The 13359-nt window shown below is 38.5% G+C and overlaps 1 protein-coding gene across 3 annotated transcripts in view; it reads left to right on the top strand.

Annotated features, from left to right (window-relative positions):
* Positions 1 to 13359, top strand: part of GOLGA4 (golgin A4) — a 127643-nt gene that overhangs the window by 82016 nt on the left and 32268 nt on the right. For all 3 annotated transcript variants that reach the window (XM_080807338.1, XM_080807336.1, XM_080807337.1), the window contains 2 exons: positions 127 to 248; positions 617 to 747. In XM_080807338.1, the coding sequence (XP_080663464.1) occupies positions 127 to 248; positions 617 to 747 (253 nt within the window). The remainder of the gene's footprint in view (positions 1 to 126; positions 249 to 616; positions 748 to 13359) is intronic.

Genomic DNA, 13359 nt, shown 5'->3' with positions numbered 1-13359 from the left:
ACATATACACCCATAAACATGTTTTTATACCAGTGAGATCTTACGTGCACTGTTGTGAAGACTAGGTAACTGTGTGTCTTGTTTTGTGTTTGACAACAGTTAGCTCTTTATATTTTTGTTACACAGACAGGAGCAGGAAGATCTTGAGTTGAAGCACAATTCTACATTAAAACAGCTGATGAGGGAGTTCCATACACAGCTGGCACAAAAGGAACAGGAGCTGGAAATGACCATAAAAGAAACCATTGGTGAGTCAAATTCAGTAAAGAACAAGTCAGAATCAGCAGACTATTTATACTTTAAACTTACTGTTTTCACGCGGTGCTAAGTGCTTAAAGTAATTAAACTGGAGAAAAAAATGATTCCTGTCTAAGAAATTTTTCTAATAGGAACCTGTGCTTGCCTGGTGGTAGCTTGCCTTTAGGAGAGGAGGAGCGAGTGAAAGAACCTGAAACATTAGCTAATTAATTGCCTTATAAAGACATTTCTGCTCTGTGAGAGGGTACATATGACCAATTGATTTTTATCAAATTTAATTTGGAACTGAAATTGTGATATAGATGCTAATGGTTGCCTAATGTATGTTCTTGTATGTGTCCATTTTTTTATGTATTAGGTAAAGCCCAGGAAGTGGAAGCTGAACTTTTGGAAAGCCATCAGGAAGAGACAAATCAGTTACATAAAAAAATTGCGGAGAAGGAAGATGATTTACAAAGAACAGCCAAAAGATATGAAGAAATCCTTGATGTACTTTATTTTATTTCTCTTTTTTGAAATTTAGCTGTGCTGGATTTCATGGTGGTGCCAAAGACTGGGCTGTCAGATTTCCTGCTTTTATAATATAGAGGTTTTTTGTTTTGGCTCAATATTATCCAAATTTAATATTTGCACTCTATGCATATTTATAAGGAGTCTGATTAATTTCTGCCAGGATCATAGTTTCCTGATCAGATTCTGCTAACCCAGCAGTTCAGTCTACTTGGCAGGTATCGAAGCAACAGTGAGTTACTAAGGGGAAGAATGGATTCTCTTCTCGTCTTTCTCTCAGTCAGACTAAATTGTAAGAGAACCAGACTAAGAATTGGGAACTTGTGGTTGGGTGAAGTCTAAGCAGTAGGACAGTTAATGTGTTGAGCATGGCCACCTAGCTGGGATCTTTCCAGGAAGGCCAGTTAACTTTACTCCATCCCAATCCAATTTTACAGTTTTTGTTGCTCTTAAGAGACAAAAAGAAAGGGAAAAAATGGAATGCACAGGCCAAATCTTTTATATTTAATGAAACTTTGGTTCACTCTACTAGTGGTGGATTACCATTGCCATTTTTGTGCGTCAAGATAAGCCATGAATGCCAGTGAGTATTTTGGACTCCAGAAAATTTTCAAATGTAAAACAGCGTGAAGTATGTTATGTTGGGATGCAGATTCTTTAGTTACTCCAAGCCTTATTTCACTATATGCCAGGAAGCATTTGATGATTAAGAATACATAAATCAGAGAATCCTGCCTCAACCAGACTATGGCAGCAATAGAAGTCTGAGCCAGGAACAGGGTCTAATAATAATGATCTTAAATGTAATTGAAAAGGCCGAAATTCCAGGATAAGGCACATGCATAGAAATGCCACCTTTTTATAATTTTTGAACTTTAGATCTTATTATGAAAAGGTTTGAATACTTTTACTTATATTTTCTTATACTTCTGTAGATTGTGTGTGTGTGGAGCTTTAAAACAACTGTTACTCCTTGAATGATTAGAGAATGTTGGAATTGGAAGATACATTAAAGTTAGTTTAGTTTCTTTCTCTTTCTTCCTTCCCTCCCTCCCTCCCTCCCTCCCTCCTTCCTTCCTTTCTTTCTTTCTTTCTTTCTTTCTTTCTTTTTCTTTTTCTTTCTTTCTTTCTTTCTCTTTCTTTTTTTGCCAAAGGCAAAGCCAGTTCAGCATAGTTAAGTGATTTACCTAAAACTTCACAGTGAGTGGGAGAGTACTGACCCTTCATTAACTTCATATAATTATAAAGACTTCTCTCTAAGAAAGGAACCTGGGGAAGGCAGTAGTTATTTATCATGGATAAGTAAGTCAGGGAGCTTCCTTTGCAGGGGACGAACTGTGCCACAGCTAGAATGTTCCCTCTTGTGAACTACTTCTCTTTTCGGATGTGTGGAGTAGCACACAAAAGACTTTCCAAGGTCATGACAGACCTCTATAGATAGATGGGTGGGGAAACAGGGAGGCAGATAAGAAAGAACGTTAACCTGTGATATGGTTCCTCCTTGAAAATTGGGTATATATTAGGGAAATTAAAGGAATGATCCTCTAAGTTTCCGACTCAGAGACAGGAATTGGAGGGTGAGGGAAGGAGTTGGGTGGCCTCTTCTCCAAAATGCCTTCCTGTGCCTCAGACCAGCACTGTCCATTAGAAATGGAATGCAGGTCACAAATTTGAGCCATATATGTAATTTAACATTTTCTAGTATCATTAAGAAAAGAAAAAGACAGGTGAGTTTAATATTTTAAAAAGTTTTTATTCAAATTCCAGTTAGTTAACGTGCAGTGTAATACTAGTTTCAGGTGTACGGTATAGTGATTCAACACTTCTATACAACACCAGTGCTCATCACAGATAGTGCACTCCTTCATCCCCATCCCCTTCATCCTTCATCCCCATCCCCTATTTCACCCATCCCCTCTGGTAACCAGCAGTTTGTTCTCTATAGTTAAGAGTCTGTTTCTTGGTTTCTTTCTCTTTCTCTCCCTCCCTCCTTCCCCTTCCCCTTGCTCATTTGTTTCTTAAATTTCACATATGAGTGAAATCATTTGGTATTTGTCTTTCTCTGACTTACTACGTGAACTTAATTTTAATAGTAATATGTTAACGCATGATATCCAAAATATTATCATTTCAGTATGTGGTCAATATAAAAATTACATATGGATTATTTAAGTTTCGGTATGTTTTTATGTTTGCAGCCCATATCAGTGTGGATTAGCTAACTGTGCTCATAACCACAGTTCTGGTATGGCTTATGGCTACTCTCTTAGACGGTGTGGCCTCAGAGTTTTAACTGCCAGGTCTAGGTCTGACTTTGATAAATAGGCAGTTCCTATCAGAACACTCCAAATACAAACTCTGTCTTGAAGAATTTCTTTTTAAAGGTACAGATATGGGGCACCTGGATGGCTCAGTCAGTGGGTTAAGCCTCTGCCTTCAGCTTAGGTCATGATCTCAGGGTCCTGGGATTGAACCCCACATCTGGCTCTCTGCTCAGCGGGGAGCCTGCTTCCCCCCCCCCCCCGCCCTCTATCTGCCTCTCTGCATATTTGTGATCTCTCTCTCTCTGTGTCAAATAAATAAAGAAATAAAAATCTTAAAAAAAAATAAAAGTACAGATACTACCAAAGTGCTGGGGTCGCTCAGTCAGTTAAGTGTCCAATTCCATGTCAGCTCAGGTTTTGACCTCAGGGTCGTGAGCTTGAGCCCTACAATGGGCTCCATGCTAGACATGAAGCCTACTTAAAAAAAAAAAAAGGTACCAATGTTACTGAAAGAGATAGTAGCAATTCTTAGCAATTGCTACTATATTCCTTTGATTCTGAGATATTCTCTACCATTCTTCCATTTAAAAATTTCGAGAATTTGAGTTTCCTTTGGGGTTTGTATGTTTTGCGCAGTGGTGTATTTTCCCCCTCTGGAAAGCTATTATCAGATGATGTGTCTGAATGATGACATTGTAGGGTGTTGTGCTTTTGTCATCCTTTAAAACAATTCTGTGATTTGCTGATAGCAGCGTAGTGGAACCCAGAGACATTTTCATTTTCCTGCCTTCACTGTCTTAGGTAACATTCTTACTACTTCCCCCATTTGAAGATACTGGTGACTTTTGTCATCCTTGATTCATACCTTCTGTCTTTCTCAGCCCCTCACACATATGCATCCCCACACCTATTAGGCATGAAATCTGTTTGTCTTCCCTGATTTACTAGGCAGAGAAATCATCTGTATCTGTTTAATTGTGTACCTCCAACACAATAGCCAACATACAGTAGACTCGTCAGAACATAGTTTTCATTGAGTCATACTGCATGTTCCTCTCCTTTCAGTGCAGCTGCTGTTGCCACTGTCTGACTGTCATTGCCACTCTCTGACTGCCAGTCTTCCATTTGGTCTGGTCTTTTGTATTATCCAGCTGATATCTTTGCTGCTGTTTTTTTCCCTGCAGTATCCATCTCTTCTTGTCAGCGGTATTTTCTGTCTTGAAATGAGAATGTGATCATACCACTTCTCTTAAATACCTTCAGCTTCCCCTTGTCCCAGTGATACCTCCTCCAGTTCATTTGGTGCTAGACGAACTCAACTTCAGCTTGTTCTTCATCCTATTTTACCTTTGGTCATGCCTTTCTGTGTGCCTAAAGAGCACTTTCTCAAGCTTTGTGAATTAGTAAGTTATTACCATTTCTCAAATTTGGGCTTTAAAAAATAAGATTTCAGTTTAACTTTTATTTAGAAAACAATTTTTGAATAAAATCTTTTCATACAATTTAAAGATCAAAATAATATTAAAAAGTATAGAGAATGTTCTGTAATGAAAACCCATTCCTGTTTTCTGTATTCTACGTCTTGCCCCTTTTTTCTCCACAGGTAACCATTCTTCTTTTCTCTTTTCTTTTTAAAAGATTTTATTTATTTATTTGAGAAAGAAAGTGAGTGTGCATGAGCCAGGGGGAGGGGCAGAGAGAGAGAATTTCAAGCAGACCGTGCGCTTAGCGTGGAGTCTGACACAGTGCTCACTCCCATGACCCTGAGAATCATGACCTGGGCCAAAATCACGAGTTGGACACTTAACCAAGCCACCCAGGTGCCTCATTCTTTTCTTTTAAAAAAAATTTCAATTTATTTAAGTAAATAAAACCCAAACAAAAACAGTTCATCCATTTCTCCCACCTCCGCATGCTCTACCTCTGGCAGCCACCAATCTGTTCTCTGTATCTGTGAGTTTGATTTTTAAATTTTACTTACTTATTTTTAGATTCCACGTATAAATGAGATCATTACGGTATTTGTTTTTCTCTCTCACTTCTTTCATTCAGCGTAATGCCCTTGAAGTCCATCCATGTTGTCACAAATAGCAAAGTTTCATTCTTTTTTATGGCTGAATGATATTTCTCTGTGTATGTGTGTAACAGTTTCTTTATCCATTCATTTGTGTGTGTGTATGATAATTTCTTTATCCATTCATCTACTGATGGACACTTAAGTTGTTCCCATGTATTGGCTATTTATTATAAATAGTGCTACAGTGAACATTGGGTATATATATCTTTTTGAGTTAGTATTGTTGTTTCTTTGGATAAATACCCAGAAGTGGAATTGCTGGATCGTATGGTAGTTCTATTTTTAATGTTTTGAGGAACTTCCACACTGTTTTCCATAGTGGCTGTACCAATTTATATTCCCACAAACAGTGCACAAAGGTTCCCTTTTCTCCACATCTTTATCAACACTCATTGTTTCAATTTTTGTTTTTTTTTAAATAATCGTTGTTTTAACAGCTGTGAGGAGATTGTCTCATTATGGTCTTGATATGCATTTTTCTGGTGATTAATGATATAGAGCATCCTTTTATGGACCTGTTGGCCATCTGTGTGTCTTTGGGAAAATGTTTATTTAGGTCTGCTGCCCTTTTTTTTTTTTTTTAAAGATTCAATTTATCTATTTGACAGAGATTACAAGTAGGCAGAGAGGCAGGCAGAGAGAGAGGAGGAAGCAGGCCCCCCGCCAAGCAGAGACCCCAATGTGGGGCTATCCAGAAGCTTTTTAGTTTGATGGAGTGCCACTTGTTTATTTAGGTTTTGGTGTCAGATTCAAAACCATTGCCATACCTGTGTCAAAGAGCTTACAGCCTTTGTTTTCTTCGAGGAATTTTATGGTTTTACGTATTACATTCAGATTTTTAATCCATTTTTTAAAAAGATTTTATTTGAGAGAGAGAGAGCACAAGCAGGGAGAATGGAAGTGGGGAGGTAGAAACAGACTTCCTGTGGAGCAGGGAGCCCTCTGTGATGTGGGGCTTGATCCCAGGACCCAGGATCATGACCTGAATCATAGGCAGATGCTTAAATGACTGACCACCCAGGCACCGCATTTTAAGTTAATTTGTGTATGGTGTGTGATGGTAGTCCAGTTTCATTCTTTTGTATGTGGCTGTCCAGTTTTCTGTGCACAATTAAATGAAGAGACTATCCTCTACCCCATGTTCCTGGCTCCTTTGTTGTAAATTAACTGACCATATATGCATGGATTTATTTCTGGGCTTTATCCTGTTCCATTGATCTCCACATCTGTTTTTATGCCAATACCATACTGTTTTAATTACTATAGCTTTGCAAAAATAGTTTGAAATCAGGGATTCCTCCAGCTTTGTTCTTCTTTCTCATGATTGCTTTGGTTATTTGGGTTCTTTTGCAGTTCCTTACAAATTTTAGAATTGTTTGTCTAGTTCTGTGAAAAATGCCGTTGGCATTTTGATAGGGATTATCTTGAATTTGTAGATTGCTTTGGGTAGGGTGCACATGTGACAGTATTAATTCTACCAGTCCATAAGCACAGAGTCTCTTTACATTTATTATGTATTTTTCAATTTCTTTCATCAATGTCTCATAGTTTTCAGAGTACATGTCTTACACCTCCTTGGTTAAATTTATTCCTACGTATTTTATTTTTTAAAGATTTATTTATTCATTTGAGAGAGAGAGTGCACAAACAGGGAGGGCCAGAAAGAGAGAAAGAGAATCCCAGGCAGACTCACTGAGCATGGAACCTGATGGGGTGCTCAGTCTCATGACCCTGAGATCATGACCTGAGCCAAAACCAAGAGTTGGATGCTTAACTGACTGAGCCACCAGGCACCTGCCCCAGTATTTCATTACTTCTGATGCAGTTGTGAGTGGGATTGTTTTCTTAAATTTCTGATAGTTTATTTATTGGTGTATAGGAATGCAGTAGATTTTTGTATATTGCCTTTTATCCTACAACTTATTATTTTATTGGTTCTAACAGGTTTTTGATGGAGTCTTTAGGATTTTCTATATATAATATGTACTCTGCAGATAGTGACTGTTTTACTGCTTTCTTTCCTTCTTCCCAGTTTGGATGCCTTTCATTTATTTTTCTTGCCTAATCGTTCTGGTTGGGATTTCCAATTTTATGTTGAATAAAAGTGGTTAGAGTGGGCATCCTTGTCTTGTTCTTGATCTTAGAAGAAAAGGTTTCAGCAAGTATGATGTTTGCTGTGGGCTTGCCATATTTGGCCTTTTCTTTGTTGAGTTACATACCTCTGTACCCACTTTCTTGAGAGTTTTTATTATAAATCGTTATTGAATTTTGTCAAATGCTTTTTTGGCATGTATTGAGATAATCATATGATTTCTGTTCTTCATTTTGTTAGTGTGTATCACATTGACTGACCTACAAATATTGAAACATCCTTAATCCCTGAAATAAATCCCATTTGATCATGGCGTATGATCCTTTTAATGTATTATTGAATTTGGTTTGCTATACTTTGTTGAGAATTTTTCTGTTTATGTTTATTAGAGTATGGCCTGTAATTTTTGCATATGTGTGTGGTGTCTTTGTCTGGTTTTGGTGTCACGGTGATGCTGGCCTTTTAAAAGGAGTTTGGAATAGCTCCTTTTGTTTTTAGAAGAGTTTAAGAAAGGTTGGCATTTTTCTTTGAATGTGCAGTATATTCAAAGTGAAGCTGTCTGGTCCTGGACTTTTGTTTATTGGGAGGTTTTTGATTACTGATTAAATCTCATTACCAGTAATTGGTCTGTTCAGATTTTCTACTTCATCGTGATTGAGTGTTGGTAGGTTGAATGTTTTTAGGAATGTTTCTACTGGGTTCTCCAATTTGTTAGTAGTTTTTCATTGTAGTGTCGTATGATTTTTGTATTTCTGTGGTATCAGTTATAACTTCCTTTTGATTTCTGATATCATTAATTTGAATCCTCTTTATTTATTTCCCAGTGAGTCTAGATAAAGATTTGTCAATTTTGTATATCTTTTTAGGGAACCAGCTCTTAGTTTCATTGATCAATTTTCTGTTGTGTTTTTAATCTTTATATCATTTATTTCAGTTCTAATCTGTTACTTCCTTTCTTCTGCTAACATTGGGCTTCATTCATTCATTTTCTAGTTCCTTGAGGTATGTGTAAACTCAGGTTGTTTATTTGAGAATTTTCACATTTCCTGAAGTAGGCATTTATTGCTATGAACTTCCCTCTTAGAACTGCTTTTGCTGCATCCTATAAATTTTAGTATGTTCAATTTCTATTTTTATTTGTCTCCAGATCTTTAAAATTTTTCTTTTGATTTCTGTTTTGACCCATTGGTTGTTCAGTAGCATGTTGTTTAATCTCCACATATTTGTGAATTTTCCAGTTTTCCTTATGTGTGGCGCGGGGGTGAGGTTTTTAAAAATTTTGTTTGCATACAGTTGACACAATGCTACATTAGTTTCAGGTATACACCATAGTGATTCAGCTTCTCTATATGTTATGCTACACCCACCATAGTGTAGCTACCATCTATCAACATACAATGCTATTATAGTATTATTGTTGACTCTATTCCTGGTGCTATCTGTGCCTTCCAGTTTTCTTCGTGTAATTAATTTCTAGTTTCATACTGTTGTCGTTGGAAAAGATGCTTGATATGATTTCAGTCTCCTAACTCTATTAAGACTTGTTTTGTGGCCTAATATATGATCTATGTAAAAATATTCTGTGTGCACTTGAGAAGAATGTGTATTCTGTTGCTTTGAATAGAATGTTCTTTATATTTCTGTTAAGTTCATTTGGTCTAAGATGTCGTTTAAGGCCATTGTTTCCTTACTGATTTTCTGCCTGGGTGATCTATCCATTGATGTGAGTAGAGTTTAGAGTCTCCTCCTGTTACTGTATTGCTGTCTGTTATTCCTTTTAGGTCTGTTAATATTTACTTTATGTATTTAGGTGCTTGTATGTTGGGTGCATAAATATTTTTAAATGTTTTGTCTTTTTTTATTTGGTTGACCCCTTTATCATTATGTAATATCCTTGTCTCTTATTTCACAGTTTTGTTTTGAAGTCTTACTTTGCCTAAAGTATTGCTACCCTGGCTTTTTTGTTTGTTTGTTTCCATTTGCATGGAATATCTTTTTTCATCCTTTTATTTGCAGTGTGTGTATCCATACATCTAAGTGAGTCTGTTGCAGGTGGCATATAGGTGGGTATTGTTTTTAACTTATTTAGCCATTCTGAATCTCTTGATTGGAAAATTTAGTCCATTTACATTTAAAGTAGTTGCTGATAAATATGTGCTTGTTGCCATTTTGTTCATTGTTTTCTTGCTGTTTTTGTAGTTCCTTTCTGTTCGATTCTTCTTTCCCTGTTTTCTTTATATTTTGATGACTTTCTTTGGTGGTGTGCTTATCTTTATCTTTTGTGTATTTATTATAGTTTTTGCTTTGTGGTTATCATAGGGCTTACATAGAACAACTTATAACAGTCTGTTTTAAGTTGATAACACTTTAAGTTTGATCCCGTTGTAAAGCTCAACATTATAATCACTCCTTGAGATTTTATGTTTTTTGTTTTTTGTTTTTTAAGATTTATTTATTTATTTGATAGAGAGACAGTGAGAGAGGGAACACGAGCTGGGGGAGTGGGAGAGGGAGAAGCAGGCTTCCAGCCAAGCAGGGAGCCTGATGCGGGGCTCAGTCCCAGGACCCTGGGATCATGACCTGAGCTGAAGGCAACCACTTAACCGGCTAAGCCACCCAGTCACCCCTATCTTGTGTATTCCTTAATTCATTATTGTAATCATAATTATTTTTACTACTTTTGTCTAAATTCCATCTAGCTTTATAAGTGATTATACAGTAGATGAAACAGCCACCTCTCTCAGTCTTGAAGGATTGGCCTCATGTAGGAGATAAGCCTTATTGTTCAACCCTGCCTCAGCTTTTGGTTGTCTCTTAAACCTTTATGCTTGTCCAAGCAGCATATTATATTTTTAATAGTTCTCAGTAGTTGAGGTTGTGCTACCAACCTGTCAGTAGTTCAGAAGGAAGGATCTCAGCACCTAGATTCATGCTGATTGGAAGCCAGAACCTCAGGCATCAGCTTTTAAAAATATGCAAACATATATAGTCTTGTGGGATTGCAAGCTAGTGTACGCCCTGCAGGCCACCAGAGGCAGGGAATCTGGAGGTGTACCTTGAGTGGTGGTCACAAAAATCAGGGTTTCAGATGAGAGTGTGAGCTCTTTTCTGGGTGATACTGGCAAGCTAGAGCAAGGCAGAGGAAGGGAGAGCACCGTGGTGGCATCCACTGCCTTTGTTCCCTGAGAGCAGCTCCACAGGCCACAAAATGTGTGCCAAACCTGAAGCCTGCCCCTCAGGCCAAGTTCCAAGACAAGCAAAGATGCCTCCTTTACAGAAAGATTGGGGGGAGGTTATACTTCAATCCACTGTCTATGTAGTACCCCAGGGGTTGGTAGTCTGCCAAGAACCATCTCTCCAATTGCCATAGTCCTGTGGGATCCAGGAATGCAAGCTGTCTTGGCCACCAAGGCCAGGTGATCAAGGGGTGTCTCTTGGGCAGTAAGTGGCAAAAATCAGGACACGGGACACAGGTAAAGTTCCCCTCCAGGAGACACTGGTGCTCTGGAGTATGGCAGAGGGTGAGCTCAAAGACGGCTTGAGGAAAGGATTACATTCTGCATTTAGGTACATGTTTAAGTAGCAGCCTTCCCCTTAGGCCAGTTATGATGATTAACCAGTAGGTCTCCTTCACACAAAGTCTGAACTCCTGTGTCTATTGTCTCTTGCTGTGCCCTTGGGGGTGGTTAGCTATTTAAGAACTTTTTCTCTGTTGGTTACAGCCCTATGGGATCCTTGGGCATTGTCCACCAGAGCCAGTATAGCTGTGTTCCCTGGCAGCAGCTACAAAAATTGGGGCACCAGATGGAGATTTGAGCTCCTTTCTGGGTGATATTATTAATTAGAGTCTCATGGGTCTAGGAACACAAGCTCCCCTGACCTCCAGAGCCATGTCATTAAGAGGTGTCCCCCTAGGTGGCAGCTGCAAAAATCAGGACACCGGATGCCTGTAAAAACTCCCTTCTGGGAGATACTAGTGCTCTAGAACATGTCAAAAGGAGCATGCAAAATGGCACCCACCAGTCTGTGTCCCCAGAGAGGGCAGCCTCCTAGGTGTGTGTGTTAAATTAGATGTCTGCCCTTAAGACCAGTGCTTTAATAGGAGCAGGTGAGTCTCCTTCACTTGAAGTCTGGATGCAGTTGGCCACCTCTTTGCTGGGCCCTGGGGTGGTTGAATCCAGGCACAGGAACCCTTTAAGAGTGGCTTCTCAGGGGGCCCCTGGGTGGCTCAGTGGGTTAAGGCCTCTGCCTTCGGCTCAGATCATGATCCCGGGGTTTTGGGATCGAGCCCCACATCGGGCTCTCTGCTCAGCGAGGAGCCTGCTTCCCCCTTCTGTCTCTCTGCCTGCCTCTCTGCCTACTTGTGATCTCTGTTTGTCAAATAAATAAATAAAATTAAAAAAAAAAAAAGAGTGGCTTCTCAGATTAGTGATCTGATTAGTGTTTTGTGGGTCTCAAGATGTGAACCTTTTGGCTTTCAAAGTTAAATGTTTGGGGGGCTTGCTCTCAAGTATATATATCTTAAAAGTTGGGATGCTCAATGTGGCTTTCAAACCCTTCAGTCCTCAGAGAGAAGTTCTGGGTTTTGAGGTTCCTCTCAGTTGTTGGTTGTCATGCTGGGGATGGGATTTATGACAAGGTTGTGTCTTAGCCTTTCCTACCCACTTCATTGTGTTTTTTTTCTCTCATTTGCCTGATGTGTAGCTGTCACTCAGCCAGGCTTTTTTGTTTTTTATTTTTAAGAGGAAATTGTTCCATATTTAGACTCAGTGTGTCCGTGGGAGGAGGTGAGTTCAGAAGTATTGCCACCTTGAGCCAGAAATCAATGATTAGTTTCTTTCATGATATTGCAGTATCTTATGTAAACAAAAACAAAAATGAAATGTGTTCTGCTTTTTCACTTTTCTTCTCAAAAGTTTGCTTTTTCAATATTCTTTTCTGTATCATATTGTTTTAACATACAGTTTTTTTAGAACCCCTTAAATATTAATTGCATCTTAGTTCTTTTGGTACTCATCTGTATTTATTACTTCACTTATAACATGAATTTTTGTCATATGTACATATGTGTGTAGGGAAATATTAATGTGTATGTCCTTTCTCCTAGATTGTAAGCATCTGGCAGGCAGGGATTTTGTTATTCATCTCTAGTCTTGAAGACCTAGCTGTATACTTGGCACATACTAAACACTGATAAATTTAAGGGAGGTGACATGTGGTAGGGCAGGGAAGAATCCAGTTGGGAAGAGGGAGTGATGACATCTCAAAGGAAGAGCTGAGTACTCATGTAAGTGAGTTTAAGTAATAGCCTGATCCCAACTCAGAGCAGTCCCACTGGGAGGAAGTAGCTTGGCTACGTTAGATACAAAACTGGTTTCCTTTGACATTGACTGTATTTTAGTGATTTGGCTTTGGCATAATAACTAGTTTTTCAAACATGATTTCTATGGATGTGCATTAACATTTAGGTTAGCTGGTTTTCCTTATTGTTTTTACGTTGAAGTAAACAATACTTTTTTTTTTTCTCCTCCAAGAACAACAACAAAGGAATTTACAAAAGTGTTTCTTAAATTAGAAGTAATGAAGAAGGGATTTTTTTCCTAATTCTTAGCAGGCTTGATTTAGATGGTATCCCACAACTGTCAAAGGAAATGCCAGATATAGCTAACTGTCAGTTAAAATCTGGGCCTAAGGGCACCAGGTGGTTCAGTTTGGTTAAGTATCTACCTGTTGATTTTGGTTTGGGTCATGATCCCAGGGTTGTGAGATTGAACCTCATGTCTGGCTCCCTGCTCAGTATGGAGTCTGCTTAAGATTCTCTTTCTCCCTCTGCCCCCTGCCCTCCACCCCTGGCTCTCTCACCAATCAATCAGTCAATCAATCAATCAGTATAAAGAAAGAAAAAAAGAAAATAGGATAAAATAAAATAGAATAAAATAATATAATATAAAATTTGGGTCTAGTTGAATAAGTAGCTGTAGAGGTGATACTTTGAAAGGTGCCTAAACCACATTGACAAGACATCCACACAGGATATTCCATGGTAGACTGAAAACTGTAAACCAAGATTGTGGGCAGTAACATATTTACAAGAGTTTGTGGTTGATGGTGTTTTAGGAATGGAGGCTGGGTACAAGTGAGCCTCAGCAGGGAGATGG

Source organism: Martes martes, assembly GCF_963455335.1.
Source record: "Martes martes genome assembly, chromosome: 1".
In the NCBI taxonomy this organism is placed as follows: domain Eukaryota; kingdom Metazoa; phylum Chordata; class Mammalia; order Carnivora; family Mustelidae; genus Martes; species Martes martes.
Note: the sequence above shows the minus strand (reverse complement) of the source record. Positions and strands in the feature narration are given on the sequence as shown.